At 82.1% G+C, this 20488-nt stretch overlaps 1 protein-coding gene across 1 annotated transcript in view; it reads left to right on the forward strand.

The window, feature by feature from the left end:
* The window catches only part of GTF2E1 (general transcription factor IIE subunit 1), a 38171-nt gene extending 19379 nt beyond the window's left edge, over positions 1 to 18792 (forward strand). The window contains exon 3 of the mRNA XM_048504451.1: positions 16180 to 18792. Coding sequence (XP_048360408.1) covers positions 16180 to 16730 — 551 coding nt within the window. The 3' untranslated portion in view covers positions 16731 to 18792. The remainder of the gene's footprint in view (positions 1 to 16179) is intronic.
* Positions 18793 to 20488: the final 1696 nt, after the last annotated feature.

Below are 20488 nucleotides of genomic sequence, written 5' to 3' on the forward strand. Positions count from 1 at the left end.
GGTTGGGAGGAGGCGGAGAAGAAAAAGAGTAGGAGGAGTTTGGATTTACACCCCCCTTTCTCTCCTGTAAGGAGACTCAAAAGGGCTTACAATCTCCTTTCCCTTCCCCCCCAATGACAAACACCCTGTGAGGTGGGTGGGGCTGAGAGAGCTCTGAAGAACTGTGACTAGCCCAAGGTCACCCAGCTGGCATGTGTTGGAGTGCAAAGCTGGTCTAGTTCCCCAGATAAGCCTCCACAGCTCAAGTGGCAGAGTGGGGAATCAAGAAGAAGAAGAAGAAGAGTTTGGATTTATATCCCCCCTTTCTCTCCTGCAGGAGACTTAAAGGGGCTTACAATCTCCTTGCCCTTCCCCCCTCACAACAAACACCCTGTGAGGTGGGTGGGGCTGAGAGACCTCTGGGAAGCTGTGACTAGCCCAAGGTCACCCAGCTGGCGTGTGTGGGAGTGTACATGCTAATCTGAATTCCCCAGATAAGCCTCCACAGCTCAGGTGGCAGAGCTGGGAACCAAACCCGGTTCCTCCAGATTAGATACACGAGCTCTTAACCTCCTACGCCACTGCTGCTCAAACCCAGTTCTCCAGATTAGAGTGCACCTGCTCTTAACCACTATGCCACTGCTGCTGCAGATACCTGGAGACTTTGGGGGTGGAGCCTAGGGAAGGAGAGGTTTGGATTGCGGAGGGATCTTAGGGGTGGGTAGAAGGCTATAGCCCAGAGTCCATCCTCCAAAGCAGCCTTGTCCCCAAGGAGATCAGCTCTACTTCTGGGAGGCCTCCAGGTACCACCTGGAGGTTGGCAACCTTACCTTAGCCCTGGAGCCAGGCTTGGGGATCTGGAGACACACTAACCCGTGGTGGCGAACCTTTGGCACGCCAGATGTTATGGACTACAATTCCCATCAGCCCCTGCCATCATGGCCAATTGGCCATGCTGGCCCCCCCCCCCACCCCCCCCCCCCCCCCCCCCCCCGCCCCCCCACACCCCCCCCCCCCCCACCCCCCCCCCCCCCACCCCCCCCCCCCCACACCCCCCCCCCCCCCCCCCCCCCCCCCCCCCCACCCCGCCCCCCCCCCCCACCCCCCCCCCCCCCCACCCCCCCCCCCCCCCACCCCCCCCCCCCACCACTCCCTCCCCCCCCGACCCCCCCCCCCCCCCACCCCCCCCCCCCCCCACCCCCCCCCCCCCCCACCCCCCCCCCCCCCCACCCCCCCCCCCCCCCACCCCCCCCCCCCCCCACCCCCCCCCCCCCCCACCCCCCCCCCCCCCCACCCCCCCCCCCCCCCACCCCCCCCCCCCCCCACCCCCCCCCCCCCCCACCCCCCCCCCCCCCCACCCCCCCCCCCCCCCACCCCCCCCCCCCCCCACCCCCCCCCCCCCCCACCCCCCCCCCCCCCCACCCCCCCCCCCCCCCACCCCCCCCCCCCCCCACCCCCCCCCCCCCCCACCCCCCCCCCCCCCCACCCCCCCCCCCCCCCACCCCCCCCCCCCCCCACCCCCCCCCCCCCCCACCCCCCCCCCCCCCCACCCCCCCCCCCCCCCACCCCCCCCCCCCCCCACCCCCCCCCCCCCCCACCCCCCCCCCCCCCCACCCCCCCCCCCCCCCACCCCCCCCCCCCCCCACCCCCCCCCCCCCCCACCCCCCCCCCCCCCCACCCCCCCCCCCCCCCACCCCCCCCCCCCCCCACCCCCCCCCCCCCCCACCCCCCCCCCCCCCCACCCCCCCCCCCCCCCACCCCCCCCCCCCCCCACCCCCCCCCCCCCCCACCCCCCCCCCCCCCCACCCCCCCCCCCCCCCACCCCCCCCCCCCCCCACCCCCCCCCCCCCCCACCCCCCCCCCCCCCCACCCCCCCCCCCCCCCACCCCCCCCCCCCCCCACCCCCCCCCCCCCCCACCCCCCCCCCCCCCCACCCCCCCCCCCCCCCACCCCCCCCCCCCCCCACCCCCCCCCCCCCCCACCCCCCCCCCCCCCCACCCCCCCCCCCCCCCACCCCCCCCCCCCCCCACCCCCCCCCCCCCCCACCCCCCCCCCCCCCCACCCCCCCCCCCCCCCACCCCCCCCCCCCCCCACCCCCCCCCCCCCCCACCCCCCCCCCCCCCCACCCCCCCCCCCCCCCACCCCCCCCCCCCCCCACCCCCCCCCCCCCCCACCCCCCCCCCCCCCCACCCCCCCCCCCCCCCACCCCCCCCCCCCCCCACCCCCCCCCCCCCCCACCCCCCCCCCCCCCCACCCCCCCCCCCCCCCACCCCCCCCCCCCCCCACCCCCCCCCCCCCCCACCCCCCCCCCCCCCCACCCCCCCCCCCCCCCACCCCCCCCCCCCCCCACCCCCCCCCCCCCCCACCCCCCCCCCCCCCCACCCCCCCCCCCCCCCACCCCCCCCCCCCCCCACCCCCCCCCCCCCCCACCCCCCCCCCCCCCCACCCCCCCCCCCCCCCACCCCCCCCCCCCCCCACCCCCCCCCCCCCCCACCCCCCCCCCCCCCCACCCCCCCCCCCCCCCACCCCCCCCCCCCCCCACCCCCCCCCCCCCCCACCCCCCCCCCCCCCCACCCCCCCCCCCCCCCACCCCCCCCCCCCCCCACCCCCCCCCCCCCCCACCCCCCCCCCCCCCCACCCCCCCCCCCCCCCACCCCCCCCCCCCCCCACCCCCCCCCCCCCCCACCCCCCCCCCCCCCCACCCCCCCCCCCCCCCACCCCCCCCCCCCCCCACCCCCCCCCCCCCCCACCCCCCCCCCCCCCCACCCCCCCCCCCCCCCACCCCCCCCCCCCCCCACCCCCCCCCCCCCCCACCCCCCCCCCCCCCCACCCCCCCCCCCCCCCACCCCCCCCCCCCCCCACCCCCCCCCCCCCCCACCCCCCCCCCCCCCCACCCCCCCCCCCCCCCACCCCCCCCCCCCCCCACCCCCCCCCCCCCCCACCCCCCCCCCCCCCCACCCCCCCCCCCCCCCACCCCCCCCCCCCCCCACCCCCCCCCCCCCCCACCCCCCCCCCCCCCCACCCCCCCCCCCCCCCACCCCCCCCCCCCCCCACCCCCCCCCCCCCCCACCCCCCCCCCCCCCCACCCCCCCCCCCCCCCACCCCCCCCCCCCCCCACCCCCCCCCCCCCCCACCCCCCCCCCCCCCCACCCCCCCCCCCCCCCACCCCCCCCCCCCCCCACCCCCCCCCCCCCCCACCCCCCCCCCCCCCCACCCCCCCCCCCCCCCACCCCCCCCCCCCCCCACCCCCCCCCCCCCCCACCCCCCCCCCCCCCCACCCCCCCCCCCCCCCACCCCCCCCCCCCCCCACCCCCCCCCCCCCCCACCCCCCCCCCCCCCCACCCCCCCCCCCCCCCACCCCCCCCCCCCCCCACCCCCCCCCCCCCCCACCCCCCCCCCCCCCCACCCCCCCCCCCCCCCACCCCCCCCCCCCCCCACCCCCCCCCCCCCCCACCCCCCCCCCCCCCCACCCCCCCCCCCCCCCACCCCCCCCCCCCCCCACCCCCCCCCCCCCCCACCCCCCCCCCCCCCCACCCCCCCCCCCCCCCACCCCCCCCCCCCCCCACCCCCCCCCCCCCCCACCCCCCCCCCCCCCCACCCCCCCCCCCCCCCACCCCCCCCCCCCCCCACCCCCCCCCCCCCCCACCCCCCCCCCCCCCCACCCCCCCCCCCCCCCACCCCCCCCCCCCCCCACCCCCCCCCCCCCCCACCCCCCCCCCCCCCCACCCCCCCCCCCCCCCACCCCCCCCCCCCCCCACCCCCCCCCCCCCCCACCCCCCCCCCCCCCCACCCCCCCCCCCCCCCACCCCCCCCCCCCCCCACCCCCCCCCCCCCCCACCCCCCCCCCCCCCCACCCCCCCCCCCCCCCACCCCCCCCCCCCCCCACCCCCCCCCCCCCCCACCCCCCCCCCCCCCCACCCCCCCCCCCCCCCACCCCCCCCCCCCCCCACCCCCCCCCCCCCCCACCCCCCCCCCCCCCCACCCCCCCCCCCCCCCACCCCCCCCCCCCCCCACCCCCCCCCCCCCCCACCCCCCCCCCCCCCCACCCCCCCCCCCCCCCACCCCCCCCCCCCCCCACCCCCCCCCCCCCCCACCCCCCCCCCCCCCCACCCCCCCCCCCCCCCACCCCCCCCCCCCCCCACCCCCCCCCCCCCCCACCCCCCCCCCCCCCCACCCCCCCCCCCCCCCACCCCCCCCCCCCCCCACCCCCCCCCCCCCCCACCCCCCCCCCCCCCCACCCCCCCCCCCCCCCACCCCCCCCCCCCCCCACCCCCCCCCCCCCCCACCCCCCCCCCCCCCCACCCCCCCCCCCCCCCACCCCCCCCCCCCCCCACCCCCCCCCCCCCCCACCCCCCCCCCCCCCCACCCCCCCCCCCCCCCACCCCCCCCCCCCCCCACCCCCCCCCCCCCCCACCCCCCCCCCCCCCCACCCCCCCCCCCCCCCACCCCCCCCCCCCCCCACCCCCCCCCCCCCCCACCCCCCCCCCCCCCCACCCCCCCCCCCCCCCACCCCCCCCCCCCCCCACCCCCCCCCCCCCCCACCCCCCCCCCCCCCCACCCCCCCCCCCCCCCACCCCCCCCCCCCCCCACCCCCCCCCCCCCCCACCCCCCCCCCCCCCCACCCCCCCCCCCCCCCACCCCCCCCCCCCCCCACCCCCCCCCCCCCCCACCCCCCCCCCCCCCCACCCCCCCCCCCCCCCACCCCCCCCCCCCCCCACCCCCCCCCCCCCCCACCCCCCCCCCCCCCCACCCCCCCCCCCCCCCACCCCCCCCCCCCCCCACCCCCCCCCCCCCCCACCCCCCCCCCCCCCCACCCCCCCCCCCCCCCACCCCCCCCCCCCCCCACCCCCCCCCCCCCCCACCCCCCCCCCCCCCCACCCCCCCCCCCCCCCACCCCCCCCCCCCCCCACCCCCCCCCCCCCCCACCCCCCCCCCCCCCCACCCCCCCCCCCCCCCACCCCCCCCCCCCCCCACCCCCCCCCCCCCCCACCCCCCCCCCCCCCCACCCCCCCCCCCCCCCACCCCCCCCCCCCCCCACCCCCCCCCCCCCCCACCCCCCCCCCCCCCCACCCCCCCCCCCCCCCACCCCCCCCCCCCCCCACCCCCCCCCCCCCCCACCCCCCCCCCCCCCCACCCCCCCCCCCCCCCACCCCCCCCCCCCCCCACCCCCCCCCCCCCCCACCCCCCCCCCCCCCCACCCCCCCCCCCCCCCACCCCCCCCCCCCCCCACCCCCCCCCCCCCCCACCCCCCCCCCCCCCCACCCCCCCCCCCCCCCACCCCCCCCCCCCCCCACCCCCCCCCCCCCCCACCCCCCCCCCCCCCCACCCCCCCCCCCCCCCACCCCCCCCCCCCCCCACCCCCCCCCCCCCCCACCCCCCCCCCCCCCCACCCCCCCCCCCCCCCACCCCCCCCCCCCCCCACCCCCCCCCCCCCCCACCCCCCCCCCCCCCCACCCCCCCCCCCCCCCACCCCCCCCCCCCCCCACCCCCCCCCCCCCCCACCCCCCCCCCCCCCCACCCCCCCCCCCCCCCACCCCCCCCCCCCCCCACCCCCCCCCCCCCCCACCCCCCCCCCCCCCCACCCCCCCCCCCCCCCACCCCCCCCCCCCCCCACCCCCCCCCCCCCCCACCCCCCCCCCCCCCCACCCCCCCCCCCCCCCACCCCCCCCCCCCCCCACCCCCCCCCCCCCCCACCCCCCCCCCCCCCCACCCCCCCCCCCCCCCACCCCCCCCCCCCCCCACCCCCCCCCCCCCCCACCCCCCCCCCCCCCCACCCCCCCCCCCCCCCACCCCCCCCCCCCCCCACCCCCCCCCCCCCCCACCCCCCCCCCCCCCCACCCCCCCCCCCCCCCACCCCCCCCCCCCCCCACCCCCCCCCCCCCCCACCCCCCCCCCCCCCCACCCCCCCCCCCCCCCACCCCCCCCCCCCCCCACCCCCCCCCCCCCCCACCCCCCCCCCCCCCCACCCCCCCCCCCCCCCACCCCCCCCCCCCCCCACCCCCCCCCCCCCCCACCCCCCCCCCCCCCCACCCCCCCCCCCCCCCACCCCCCCCCCCCCCCACCCCCCCCCCCCCCCACCCCCCCCCCCCCCCACCCCCCCCCCCCCCCACCCCCCCCCCCCCCCACCCCCCCCCCCCCCCACCCCCCCCCCCCCCCACCCCCCCCCCCCCCCACCCCCCCCCCCCCCCACCCCCCCCCCCCCCCACCCCCCCCCCCCCCCACCCCCCCCCCCCCCCACCCCCCCCCCCCCCCACCCCCCCCCCCCCCCACCCCCCCCCCCCCCCACCCCCCCCCCCCCCCACCCCCCCCCCCCCCCACCCCCCCCCCCCCCCACCCCCCCCCCCCCCCACCCCCCCCCCCCCCCACCCCCCCCCCCCCCCACCCCCCCCCCCCCCCACCCCCCCCCCCCCCCACCCCCCCCCCCCCCCACCCCCCCCCCCCCCCACCCCCCCCCCCCCCCACCCCCCCCCCCCCCCACCCCCCCCCCCCCCCACCCCCCCCCCCCCCCACCCCCCCCCCCCCCCACCCCCCCCCCCCCCCACCCCCCCCCCCCCCCACCCCCCCCCCCCCCCACCCCCCCCCCCCCCCACCCCCCCCCCCCCCCACCCCCCCCCCCCCCCACCCCCCCCCCCCCCCACCCCCCCCCCCCCCCACCCCCCCCCCCCCCCACCCCCCCCCCCCCCCACCCCCCCCCCCCCCCACCCCCCCCCCCCCCCACCCCCCCCCCCCCCCACCCCCCCCCCCCCCCACCCCCCCCCCCCCCCACCCCCCCCCCCCCCCACCCCCCCCCCCCCCCACCCCCCCCCCCCCCCACCCCCCCCCCCCCCCACCCCCCCCCCCCCCCACCCCCCCCCCCCCCCACCCCCCCCCCCCCCCACCCCCCCCCCCCCCCACCCCCCCCCCCCCCCACCCCCCCCCCCCCCCACCCCCCCCCCCCCCCACCCCCCCCCCCCCCCACCCCCCCCCCCCCCCACCCCCCCCCCCCCCCACCCCCCCCCCCCCCCACCCCCCCCCCCCCCCACCCCCCCCCCCCCCCACCCCCCCCCCCCCCCACCCCCCCCCCCCCCCACCCCCCCCCCCCCCCACCCCCCCCCCCCCCCACCCCCCCCCCCCCCCACCCCCCCCCCCCCCCACCCCCCCCCCCCCCCACCCCCCCCCCCCCCCACCCCCCCCCCCCCCCACCCCCCCCCCCCCCCACCCCCCCCCCCCCCCACCCCCCCCCCCCCCCACCCCCCCCCCCCCCCACCCCCCCCCCCCCCCACCCCCCCCCCCCCCCACCCCCCCCCCCCCCCACCCCCCCCCCCCCCCACCCCCCCCCCCCCCCACCCCCCCCCCCCCCCACCCCCCCCCCCCCCCACCCCCCCCCCCCCCCACCCCCCCCCCCCCCCACCCCCCCCCCCCCCCACCCCCCCCCCCCCCCACCCCCCCCCCCCCCCACCCCCCCCCCCCCCCACCCCCCCCCCCCCCCACCCCCCCCCCCCCCCACCCCCCCCCCCCCCCACCCCCCCCCCCCCCCACCCCCCCCCCCCCCCACCCCCCCCCCCCCCCACCCCCCCCCCCCCCCACCCCCCCCCCCCCCCACCCCCCCCCCCCCCCACCCCCCCCCCCCCCCACCCCCCCCCCCCCCCACCCCCCCCCCCCCCCACCCCCCCCCCCCCCCACCCCCCCCCCCCCCCACCCCCCCCCCCCCCCACCCCCCCCCCCCCCCACCCCCCCCCCCCCCCACCCCCCCCCCCCCCCACCCCCCCCCCCCCCCACCCCCCCCCCCCCCCACCCCCCCCCCCCCCCACCCCCCCCCCCCCCCACCCCCCCCCCCCCCCACCCCCCCCCCCCCCCACCCCCCCCCCCCCCCACCCCCCCCCCCCCCCACCCCCCCCCCCCCCCACCCCCCCCCCCCCCCACCCCCCCCCCCCCCCACCCCCCCCCCCCCCCACCCCCCCCCCCCCCCACCCCCCCCCCCCCCCACCCCCCCCCCCCCCCACCCCCCCCCCCCCCCACCCCCCCCCCCCCCCACCCCCCCCCCCCCCCACCCCCCCCCCCCCCCACCCCCCCCCCCCCCCACCCCCCCCCCCCCCCACCCCCCCCCCCCCCCACCCCCCCCCCCCCCCACCCCCCCCCCCCCCCACCCCCCCCCCCCCCCACCCCCCCCCCCCCCCACCCCCCCCCCCCCCCACCCCCCCCCCCCCCCACCCCCCCCCCCCCCCACCCCCCCCCCCCCCCACCCCCCCCCCCCCCCACCCCCCCCCCCCCCCACCCCCCCCCCCCCCCACCCCCCCCCCCCCCCACCCCCCCCCCCCCCCACCCCCCCCCCCCCCCACCCCCCCCCCCCCCCACCCCCCCCCCCCCCCACCCCCCCCCCCCCCCACCCCCCCCCCCCCCCACCCCCCCCCCCCCCCACCCCCCCCCCCCCCCACCCCCCCCCCCCCCCACCCCCCCCCCCCCCCACCCCCCCCCCCCCCCACCCCCCCCCCCCCCCACCCCCCCCCCCCCCCACCCCCCCCCCCCCCCACCCCCCCCCCCCCCCACCCCCCCCCCCCCCCACCCCCCCCCCCCCCCACCCCCCCCCCCCCCCACCCCCCCCCCCCCCCACCCCCCCCCCCCCCCACCCCCCCCCCCCCCCACCCCCCCCCCCCCCCACCCCCCCCCCCCCCCACCCCCCCCCCCCCCCACCCCCCCCCCCCCCCACCCCCCCCCCCCCCCACCCCCCCCCCCCCCCACCCCCCCCCCCCCCCACCCCCCCCCCCCCCCACCCCCCCCCCCCCCCACCCCCCCCCCCCCCCACCCCCCCCCCCCCCCACCCCCCCCCCCCCCCACCCCCCCCCCCCCCCACCCCCCCCCCCCCCCACCCCCCCCCCCCCCCACCCCCCCCCCCCCCCACCCCCCCCCCCCCCCACCCCCCCCCCCCCCCACCCCCCCCCCCCCCCACCCCCCCCCCCCCCCACCCCCCCCCCCCCCCACCCCCCCCCCCCCCCACCCCCCCCCCCCCCCACCCCCCCCCCCCCCCACCCCCCCCCCCCCCCACCCCCCCCCCCCCCCACCCCCCCCCCCCCCCACCCCCCCCCCCCCCCACCCCCCCCCCCCCCCACCCCCCCCCCCCCCCACCCCCCCCCCCCCCCACCCCCCCCCCCCCCCACCCCCCCCCCCCCCCACCCCCCCCCCCCCCCACCCCCCCCCCCCCCCACCCCCCCCCCCCCCCACCCCCCCCCCCCCCCACCCCCCCCCCCCCCCACCCCCCCCCCCCCCCACCCCCCCCCCCCCCCACCCCCCCCCCCCCCCACCCCCCCCCCCCCCCACCCCCCCCCCCCCCCACCCCCCCCCCCCCCCACCCCCCCCCCCCCCCACCCCCCCCCCCCCCCACCCCCCCCCCCCCCCACCCCCCCCCCCCCCCACCCCCCCCCCCCCCCACCCCCCCCCCCCCCCACCCCCCCCCCCCCCCACCCCCCCCCCCCCCCACCCCCCCCCCCCCCCACCCCCCCCCCCCCCCACCCCCCCCCCCCCCCACCCCCCCCCCCCCCCACCCCCCCCCCCCCCCACCCCCCCCCCCCCCCACCCCCCCCCCCCCCCACCCCCCCCCCCCCCCACCCCCCCCCCCCCCCACCCCCCCCCCCCCCCACCCCCCCCCCCCCCCACCCCCCCCCCCCCCCACCCCCCCCCCCCCCCACCCCCCCCCCCCCCCACCCCCCCCCCCCCCCACCCCCCCCCCCCCCCACCCCCCCCCCCCCCCACCCCCCCCCCCCCCCACCCCCCCCCCCCCCCACCCCCCCCCCCCCCCACCCCCCCCCCCCCCCACCCCCCCCCCCCCCCACCCCCCCCCCCCCCCACCCCCCCCCCCCCCCACCCCCCCCCCCCCCCACCCCCCCCCCCCCCCACCCCCCCCCCCCCCCACCCCCCCCCCCCCCCACCCCCCCCCCCCCCCACCCCCCCCCCCCCCCACCCCCCCCCCCCCCCACCCCCCCCCCCCCCCACCCCCCCCCCCCCCCACCCCCCCCCCCCCCCACCCCCCCCCCCCCCCACCCCCCCCCCCCCCCACCCCCCCCCCCCCCCACCCCCCCCCCCCCCCACCCCCCCCCCCCCCCACCCCCCCCCCCCCCCACCCCCCCCCCCCCCCACCCCCCCCCCCCCCCACCCCCCCCCCCCCCCACCCCCCCCCCCCCCCACCCCCCCCCCCCCCCACCCCCCCCCCCCCCCACCCCCCCCCCCCCCCACCCCCCCCCCCCCCCACCCCCCCCCCCCCCCACCCCCCCCCCCCCCCACCCCCCCCCCCCCCCACCCCCCCCCCCCCCCACCCCCCCCCCCCCCCACCCCCCCCCCCCCCCACCCCCCCCCCCCCCCACCCCCCCCCCCCCCCACCCCCCCCCCCCCCCACCCCCCCCCCCCCCCACCCCCCCCCCCCCCCACCCCCCCCCCCCCCCACCCCCCCCCCCCCCCACCCCCCCCCCCCCCCACCCCCCCCCCCCCCCACCCCCCCCCCCCCCCACCCCCCCCCCCCCCCACCCCCCCCCCCCCCCACCCCCCCCCCCCCCCACCCCCCCCCCCCCCCACCCCCCCCCCCCCCCACCCCCCCCCCCCCCCACCCCCCCCCCCCCCCACCCCCCCCCCCCCCCACCCCCCCCCCCCCCCACCCCCCCCCCCCCCCACCCCCCCCCCCCCCCACCCCCCCCCCCCCCCACCCCCCCCCCCCCCCACCCCCCCCCCCCCCCACCCCCCCCCCCCCCCACCCCCCCCCCCCCCCACCCCCCCCCCCCCCCACCCCCCCCCCCCCCCACCCCCCCCCCCCCCCACCCCCCCCCCCCCCCACCCCCCCCCCCCCCCACCCCCCCCCCCCCCCACCCCCCCCCCCCCCCACCCCCCCCCCCCCCCACCCCCCCCCCCCCCCACCCCCCCCCCCCCCCACCCCCCCCCCCCCCCACCCCCCCCCCCCCCCACCCCCCCCCCCCCCCACCCCCCCCCCCCCCCACCCCCCCCCCCCCCCACCCCCCCCCCCCCCCACCCCCCCCCCCCCCCACCCCCCCCCCCCCCCACCCCCCCCCCCCCCCACCCCCCCCCCCCCCCACCCCCCCCCCCCCCCACCCCCCCCCCCCCCCACCCCCCCCCCCCCCCACCCCCCCCCCCCCCCACCCCCCCCCCCCCCCACCCCCCCCCCCCCCCACCCCCCCCCCCCCCCACCCCCCCCCCCCCCCACCCCCCCCCCCCCCCACCCCCCCCCCCCCCCACCCCCCCCCCCCCCCACCCCCCCCCCCCCCCACCCCCCCCCCCCCCCACCCCCCCCCCCCCCCACCCCCCCCCCCCCCCACCCCCCCCCCCCCCCACCCCCCCCCCCCCCCACCCCCCCCCCCCCCCACCCCCCCCCCCCCCCACCCCCCCCCCCCCCCACCCCCCCCCCCCCCCACCCCCCCCCCCCCCCACCCCCCCCCCCCCCCACCCCCCCCCCCCCCCACCCCCCCCCCCCCCCACCCCCCCCCCCCCCCACCCCCCCCCCCCCCCACCCCCCCCCCCCCCCACCCCCCCCCCCCCCCACCCCCCCCCCCCCCCACCCCCCCCCCCCCCCACCCCCCCCCCCCCCCACCCCCCCCCCCCCCCACCCCCCCCCCCCCCCACCCCCCCCCCCCCCCACCCCCCCCCCCCCCCACCCCCCCCCCCCCCCACCCCCCCCCCCCCCCACCCCCCCCCCCCCCCACCCCCCCCCCCCCCCACCCCCCCCCCCCCCCACCCCCCCCCCCCCCCACCCCCCCCCCCCCCCACCCCCCCCCCCCCCCACCCCCCCCCCCCCCCACCCCCCCCCCCCCCCACCCCCCCCCCCCCCCACCCCCCCCCCCCCCCACCCCCCCCCCCCCCCACCCCCCCCCCCCCCCACCCCCCCCCCCCCCCACCCCCCCCCCCCCCCACCCCCCCCCCCCCCCACCCCCCCCCCCCCCCACCCCCCCCCCCCCCCACCCCCCCCCCCCCCCACCCCCCCCCCCCCCCACCCCCCCCCCCCCCCACCCCCCCCCCCCCCCACCCCCCCCCCCCCCCACCCCCCCCCCCCCCCACCCCCCCCCCCCCCCACCCCCCCCCCCCCCCACCCCCCCCCCCCCCCACCCCCCCCCCCCCCCACCCCCCCCCCCCCCCACCCCCCCCCCCCCCCACCCCCCCCCCCCCCCACCCCCCCCCCCCCCCACCCCCCCCCCCCCCCACCCCCCCCCCCCCCCACCCCCCCCCCCCCCCACCCCCCCCCCCCCCCACCCCCCCCCCCCCCCACCCCCCCCCCCCCCCACCCCCCCCCCCCCCCACCCCCCCCCCCCCCCACCCCCCCCCCCCCCCACCCCCCCCCCCCCCCACCCCCCCCCCCCCCCACCCCCCCCCCCCCCCACCCCCCCCCCCCCCCACCCCCCCCCCCCCCCACCCCCCCCCCCCCCCACCCCCCCCCCCCCCCACCCCCCCCCCCCCCCACCCCCCCCCCCCCCCACCCCCCCCCCCCCCCACCCCCCCCCCCCCCCACCCCCCCCCCCCCCCACCCCCCCCCCCCCCCACCCCCCCCCCCCCCCACCCCCCCCCCCCCCCACCCCCCCCCCCCCCCACCCCCCCCCCCCCCCACCCCCCCCCCCCCCCACCCCCCCCCCCCCCCACCCCCCCCCCCCCCCACCCCCCCCCCCCCCCACCCCCCCCCCCCCCCACCCCCCCCCCCCCCCACCCCCCCCCCCCCCCACCCCCCCCCCCCCCCACCCCCCCCCCCCCCCACCCCCCCCCCCCCCCACCCCCCCCCCCCCCCACCCCCCCCCCCCCCCACCCCCCCCCCCCCCCACCCCCCCCCCCCCCCACCCCCCCCCCCCCCCACCCCCCCCCCCCCCCACCCCCCCCCCCCCCCACCCCCCCCCCCCCCCACCCCCCCCCCCCCCCACCCCCCCCCCCCCCCACCCCCCCCCCCCCCCACCCCCCCCCCCCCCCACCCCCCCCCCCCCCCACCCCCCCCCCCCCCCACCCCCCCCCCCCCCCACCCCCCCCCCCCCCCACCCCCCCCCCCCCCCACCCCCCCCCCCCCCCACCCCCCCCCCCCCCCACCCCCCCCCCCCCCCACCCCCCCCCCCCCCCACCCCCCCCCCCCCCCACCCCCCCCCCCCCCCACCCCCCCCCCCCCCCACCCCCCCCCCCCCCCACCCCCCCCCCCCCCCACCCCCCCCCCCCCCCACCCCCCCCCCCCCCCACCCCCCCCCCCCCCCACCCCCCCCCCCCCCCACCCCCCCCCCCCCCCACCCCCCCCCCCCCCCACCCCCCCCCCCCCCCACCCCCCCCCCCCCCCACCCCCCCCCCCCCCCACCCCCCCCCCCCCCCACCCCCCCCCCCCCCCACCCCCCCCCCCCCCCACCCCCCCCCCCCCCCACCCCCCCCCCCCCCCACCCCCCCCCCCCCCCACCCCCCCCCCCCCCCACCCCCCCCCCCCCCCACCCCCCCCCCCCCCCACCCCCCCCCCCCCCCACCCCCCCCCCCCCCCACCCCCCCCCCCCCCCACCCCCCCCCCCCCCCACCCCCCCCCCCCCCCACCCCCCCCCCCCCCCACCCCCCCCCCCCCCCACCCCCCCCCCCCCCCACCCCCCCCCCCCCCCACCCCCCCCCCCCCCCACCCCCCCCCCCCCCCACCCCCCCCCCCCCCCACCCCCCCCCCCCCCCACCCCCCCCCCCCCCCACCCCCCCCCCCCCCCACCCCCCCCCCCCCCCACCCCCCCCCCCCCCCACCCCCCCCCCCCCCCACCCCCCCCCCCCCCCACCCCCCCCCCCCCCCACCCCCCCCCCCCCCCACCCCCCCCCCCCCCCACCCCCCCCCCCCCCCACCCCCCCCCCCCCCCACCCCCCCCCCCCCCCACCCCCCCCCCCCCCCACCCCCCCCCCCCCCCACCCCCCCCCCCCCCCACCCCCCCCCCCCCCCACCCCCCCCCCCCCCCACCCCCCCCCCCCCCCACCCCCCCCCCCCCCCACCCCCCCCCCCCCCCACCCCCCCCCCCCCCCACCCCCCCCCCCCCCCACCCCCCCCCCCCCCCACCCCCCCCCCCCCCCACCCCCCCCCCCCCCCACCCCCCCCCCCCCCCACCCCCCCCCCCCCCCACCCCCCCCCCCCCCCACCCCCCCCCCCCCCCACCCCCCCCCCCCCCCACCCCCCCCCCCCCCCACCCCCCCCCCCCCCCACCCCCCCCCCCCCCCACCCCCCCCCCCCCCCACCCCCCCCCCCCCCCACCCCCCCCCCCCCCCACCCCCCCCCCCCCCCACCCCCCCCCCCCCCCACCCCCCCCCCCCCCCACCCCCCCCCCCCCCCACCCCCCCCCCCCCCCACCCCCCCCCCCCCCCACCCCCCCCCCCCCCCACCCCCCCCCCCCCCCACCCCCCCCCCCCCCCACCCCCCCCCCCCCCCACCCCCCCCCCCCCCCACCCCCCCCCCCCCCCACCCCCCCCCCCCCCCACCCCCCCCCCCCCCCACCCCCCCCCCCCCCCACCCCCCCCCCCCCCCACCCCCCCCCCCCCCCACCCCCCCCCCCCCCCACCCCCCCCCCCCCCCACCCCCCCCCCCCCCCACCCCCCCCCCCCCCCACCCCCCCCCCCCCCCACCCCCCCCCCCCCCCACCCCCCCCCCCCCCCACCCCCCCCCCCCCCCACCCCCCCCCCCCCCCACCCCCCCCCCCCCCCACCCCCCCCCCCCCCCACCCCCCCCCCCCCCCACCCCCCCCCCCCCCCACCCCCCCCCCCCCCCACCCCCCCCCCCCCCCACCCCCCCCCCCCCCCACCCCCCCCCCCCCCCACCCCCCCCCCCCCCCACCCCCCCCCCCCCCCACCCCCCCCCCCCCCCACCCCCCCCCCCCCCCACCCCCCCCCCCCCCCACCCCCCCCCCCCCCCACCCCCCCCCCCCCCCACCCCCCCCCCCCCCCACCCCCCCCCCCCCCCACCCCCCCCCCCCCCCACCCCCCCCCCCCCCCACCCCCCCCCCCCCCCACCCCCCCCCCCCCCCACCCCCCCCCCCCCCCACCCCCCCCCCCCCCCACCCCCCCCCCCCCCCACCCCCCCCCCCCCCCACCCCCCCCCCCCCCCACCCCCCCCCCCCCCCACCCCCCCCCCCCCCCACCCCCCCCCCCCCCCACCCCCCCCCCCCCCCACCCCCCCCCCCCCCCACCCCCCCCCCCCCCCACCCCCCCCCCCCCCCACCCCCCCCCCCCCCCACCCCCCCCCCCCCCCACCCCCCCCCCCCCCCACCCCCCCCCCCCCCCACCCCCCCCCCCCCCCACCCCCCCCCCCCCCCACCCCCCCCCCCCCCCACCCCCCCCCCCCCCCACCCCCCCCCCCCCCCACCCCCCCCCCCCCCCACCCCCCCCCCCCCCCACCCCCCCCCCCCCCCACCCCCCCCCCCCCCCACCCCCCCCCCCCCCCACCCCCCCCCCCCCCCACCCCCCCCCCCCCCCACCCCCCCCCCCCCCCACCCCCCCCCCCCCCCACCCCCCCCCCCCCCCACCCCCCCCCCCCCCCACCCCCCCCCCCCCCCACCCCCCCCCCCCCCCACCCCCCCCCCCCCCCACCCCCCCCCCCCCCCACCCCCCCCCCCCCCCACCCCCCCCCCCCCCCACCCCCCCCCCCCCCCACCCCCCCCCCCCCCCACCCCCCCCCCCCCCCACCCCCCCCCCCCCCCACCCCCCCCCCCCCCCACCCCCCCCCCCCCCCACCCCCCCCCCCCCCCACCCCCCCCCCCCCCCACCCCCCCCCCCCCCCACCCCCCCCCCCCCCCACCCCCCCCCCCCCCCACCCCCCCCCCCCCCCACCCCCCCCCCCCCCCACCCCCCCCCCCCCCCACCCCCCCCCCCCCCCACCCCCCCCCCCCCCCACCCCCCCCCCCCCCCACCCCCCCCCCCCCCCACCCCCCCCCCCCCCCACCCCCCCCCCCCCCCACCCCCCCCCCCCCCCACCCCCCCCCCCCCCCACCCCCCCCCCCCCCCACCCCCCCCCCCCACAGATGTTATGGACTACAATTCCCATCAGCCCCTTCCAGCATGGCCATGTTGGAAGGGGCTGATGGGAATTGTAGTCCATAACATCTGGAGTGCCAAAGGTTCGCCACCACGGCCCTAGAGCAGAGGTCTGCAACCTGTGGCTCTCCAGATGTTCATGGACTACAATTCCCATCAGCCAATTGGCCACGAACATCTGGAGAGCCACAGGTTGCAGACCCCTGCCCTAGAGTAACTGAGGTCCGATGGACCACTCCCATTCCAGTGAGGCAGTCAAGGGGAATTCTCGTGGATGCCAATGTCATATCTGCATCTCTGTTGCGGTTTGTCCCGTTGTTTCCTTCATTTGTCGTCCATGTGTGCCTGCAGGTGGCCGAGACACGGATATGTTCCAAGAAGGGGAAGAGAGTCAAGGTGCTCTGGATAATAACGAGGAAGTGATGCGCGCTCTGCTCATCCATGAGAAGAAAACGCCCTCCGCCTCTGTTGGCGCCCTGGGCGGGGCGGCACCCTTATCCAGCGCCAACGCCAGCGATTCCGAGAGCGAGACGAGCGAATCGGACGACGACTCCCCTCCCCGGGCAGCCGCTGCCACGCTCTACAACCTAGTGGAGGAAGATGACGACGAGTTTGAGGTGGTGACTGAAGACCCCACCATCATGGTGGCCGGCCGGCCGTTCTCATACAGCCAGGTGAACCAGAGGCCGGAACTTGTGGCCCAGATGACTCCCGAGGAGAAGGAACTCTACATCGCCATGGGTCAACGCATGTTCGAGGACATGTACGAGTAGCTTCCTTCTGCCTTGGCAACGCTCGCGGTCGACCGTCGACAAGAAGTGCGGGGAGGAAGGGAACGGGCAGATGATATGTGCCCTTTCTCCGCCAATCCAGTCATTCTTTAGAGGTGAAAAAGAAAAGGGGGTCAGAGAGAGGACCAGAGATGACGTGAAGGCCACATTATATTTGTCTGTGAATGAAATCGAGGGTGGGGGCAAGGGGTCTATGTTTTAAACAGAAAGGAGGTTGCGGGGGAGGAGATCCAAAGCCCGCTGTTCCTTTGAGCTCTTGTGATGGAAGCAGCTTTCTGCTCACCTTGGGAAGAGAAGCAATCCAAGGACGACGAGGGATAGCATCAGACTCCCTCCTCTGCATCCTCTTTTTCTTGCAGACAATAGACTCACCCACATGAGCATCTGTGAGCAGAGCCGCGCACAACGAGTCCGCGTGTACGTCGGAGTAGGGGAGACCTCGCAAGGTCTTTCAGACATGGCCAAGTGTTGTTGTTCTTCATTGTTTCCTTTTTTGATTCTCTCTGTGACCTTGTACTCCCCCCCCCCCACACACACAGTTCAGCCTGGAAAAATCTGAATACCTGTCTTGAAGAAGGGTCGTACAAAACATTCCTTTTGTGTTTGTTGAATTCTGAGATAGCAGCCCCTCTAAAATAATAACCTGAGGACAATTTCCTTGTAGATAACCTGAAGATGCTCTCCGTGTAGCTGTTGCGCTTTGGGGGTTTCATCTGTAACAGCTCGAAGACAAGCATGATTTAAATGTGTGTCTGTCCCCCCACATATGTCCTTTTATTTTCCAGTATACATATATATGTGATAGTAACCGCAGAAAATAGTTGCAATCATGGTAACTGGTGGCTGTTTGGCACAGAGCCGTTTGCAAATTGTTCCTTCACAATAAAGAGGCATTAGGGACTGGTAGATATTTTAGATTTTGCCGAAGAGTGGAGAAATTGCCCAGAGACCATATTCCCAGCAAAGCAATCTTGTAAAACACTCCTTTAAGAATTCTTTTACAGGTAACTGACTCTTACTTCTTTGCTTACGTGAGCAAATTCCCATCCTTCTGTCTAATCTAATTAGCCATAATGGGTGTAATTTTCAAACGAGAAGGCTCAGGGTTTTTTTTTAAAGTGTAGCTCTGCTTTATTTCCCCCACCTCTTCCTGTCAGGGTTGCGTTCTTACGGTTCCCACCGTCCTCTGTGTATCCGAACTGAGCCCCTGTAGTTCCCAGAATGACACAATGAAAATTCTCTAATGGGATTCTTTCGACTCTGGGCACGTTGAATGAGCAGAACCAAAGAACTCCAAGAAGGCCATAAGAAATATTTTTCTCATTCCTTACCTCTAAATAAGAATGCTGTTGCCTGAGGTTTGTGTGGACATCAAGGTCATTGTGTGTGTGTGGGGGGGGGGGGGGTTCTTATTGAACAAGGATTTTATTTTTTAAAAAATTATGAAGAACGTTGTGGGATTCTGATGTTTAGCACGGCACTGTCTAATTCAGGGGTGGCCAGCCTATGGGGCTCCAGATGTTCATGGACTACAGTTCCCATCAGCCCCTGCCAGCACGGCCAATTGGCCGCGCTGGCAGGGGCTGATGGGAATTGTAGTCCACGAACATCTGGAACCCCATAGGTAGGCCACCCCAGTCTAATTGAATGTTTCTAGCCCTGCCTATGCAAACGAATCCCACTTTGTAATTGTAACCTTTTTTTAAAAAATTAAAAATTACAATTAAAAAAATCGTGCAAGTCCCGCCCCCCCCCCCCCCGCTCCAAAAAAAGCGCTGGCCTCACAAAACATTAGAGACAAACAGCTGGCCTGCTCAGTTCCCGCTCATATTTTACACAAGCCCCTTAAATTTTCTGGGAGGACACAAACAGGCAAAGATTCCGTTATTACGCAAACGAAATTCGCCCTGATTTGTTGGGCCTGCGCAGTGCCTTTGGTGGTTTTATTTTCAGGTGCTTCATAGCTTTTAGTTTCTAACACAAATACAGAATGTGTTTGTTGGATATTAAAATAAAGGAGGAGGAAAGACCACGACACATCCGACCTGCTAATAAAGTCGACTGGCTTTTTTTTACAAAAACGTTGGTGGACAGTGCCTACTGAAGAGCTAAGCCTCTGCATTCGGATGATACCCCCATTATTCCTAGAACAGAACGGAGCGCATCTTTAGTAGTTAGACGCTGGATACCCAACTTTTTTCCTGCATGGATATACACAAGATTAACCCTGACTTTGATGGCCCAGACTTCCCTGATCTTGTCAGATTTCAGAAAGCTAAACAAGATTGGCCCTGGTTAGGAGAAGAGTTGGTTTTAATACCCTGCTTTTCTCTATCAAAAGGAAGAAGGCGAGTTTTTAATACCCCTCCTTTCTTGTAAAGAGACTCCAGGCGGCTTACAAACTCCTTTCTCTTCCTTACCCCACAACAGACACCTTGTGACATAGGTGAGGCTGACAGAGTTCTGAGAGAACTGTGACTAGCCCAGCAGGCTTCATGTGTAGGAGCGGGGGGGGTTCAGATAACTACTCATGTGGAGGAGCAGGGCGTCAAACTCAGTCCTCCAGATTAGACTCCACCTCCTCCTAACCGCTACACCACACTAGCTCTCAGACTCCTTCCCTTCATCTCCCCGCAACAGGCATCTTGTAAGGTAGGTGGGGCTGAGAGAGTTCAGAGAGAACCGTGACTAGCCCAAGGCCACCTAGCAAGCTTTTCGTGGATGGGTGGGAAATCAAGCCCAGTTGTCGAGACTGGAGCCCACTGTTCACGTGGAGGAGTGGGAAATTGAACCCGGTTCTCCAGATTAGAGGCTCCTAACCATTACACCACACTCCTCTTTCCCCCGCACCCATGAGCCCCAAGAGTTGCCCCTAAACAGTAAGCCATGGTTGAATGCTGCACCTTAATAGAGCCGGCTGTTTCAGATTTGCTTTCCAATCCAGCATAATTGTAAGGGATGCAGATCGTCATGGTGACGGAAGGGTTCCCTTTAGGCTGGGATATAAAGACTCAGTGATCTCCATTCCTACTGGTATCTGGTGATCAGTGCTTTGACTCTCAAAAGTTCATGCCTTCAAAATCTTGCTGGTGTCTACAGTGCTACTGGCAGGGCTGCAGCAAGGGGGAACTGTGCCCAGGGCACACGTGCGCCCTGCACCCCTGCCATGCCTTGGAACGCCCCCGCACCAACGCCTGCCCGGTGTATTGTGCACCTCCCCGTCCCCTTGGTGCTACGCCACTGGCTACAGGACTCAAATCTCACTGTTCTACTGAAGACCGATATGGCTACCCTCTGAAACTATCTCCATGCTGAGAAAAGAAAAAAACTTAACTGAACAGAACAAAATAATCTTAGCAGTGCTGAGATCTGACAAAGGGCTGTATGTTGCTTCTGAAGAAAAGAAGAAGAAGAAGAGTTTGGATCTATATCCCCCCTTTCTCTCCTGCAGGAGACTCAAAGGGGCTCACAATCTCCTTGCCCTTCCCCCCTCACAACAAACACCCCGTGAGGTAGGTGGGGCTGAGAGAGCTCCGAGAAGCTGTGACTAGCCCAAGGTCACCCAGCTGGCGTGTGTGGGAGTGCACAGGCTAATCTGAATTCCCCAGATAAGCCTCCACAGGTCAGGCAGCAGAGCTGGGAATCAAACCTGGTTCCTCCACAAGCTCTTAACCTCCTACGCCGGAAATTTACCCCTAGCAAAATATTTTTTTCCCCGTCCTGTGTGTGTTCCTGGGGTG

Source organism: Sphaerodactylus townsendi, linkage group LG07 (assembly GCF_021028975.2).
Source record: "Sphaerodactylus townsendi isolate TG3544 linkage group LG07, MPM_Stown_v2.3, whole genome shotgun sequence".
Taxonomy (NCBI): domain Eukaryota; kingdom Metazoa; phylum Chordata; class Lepidosauria; order Squamata; family Sphaerodactylidae; genus Sphaerodactylus; species Sphaerodactylus townsendi.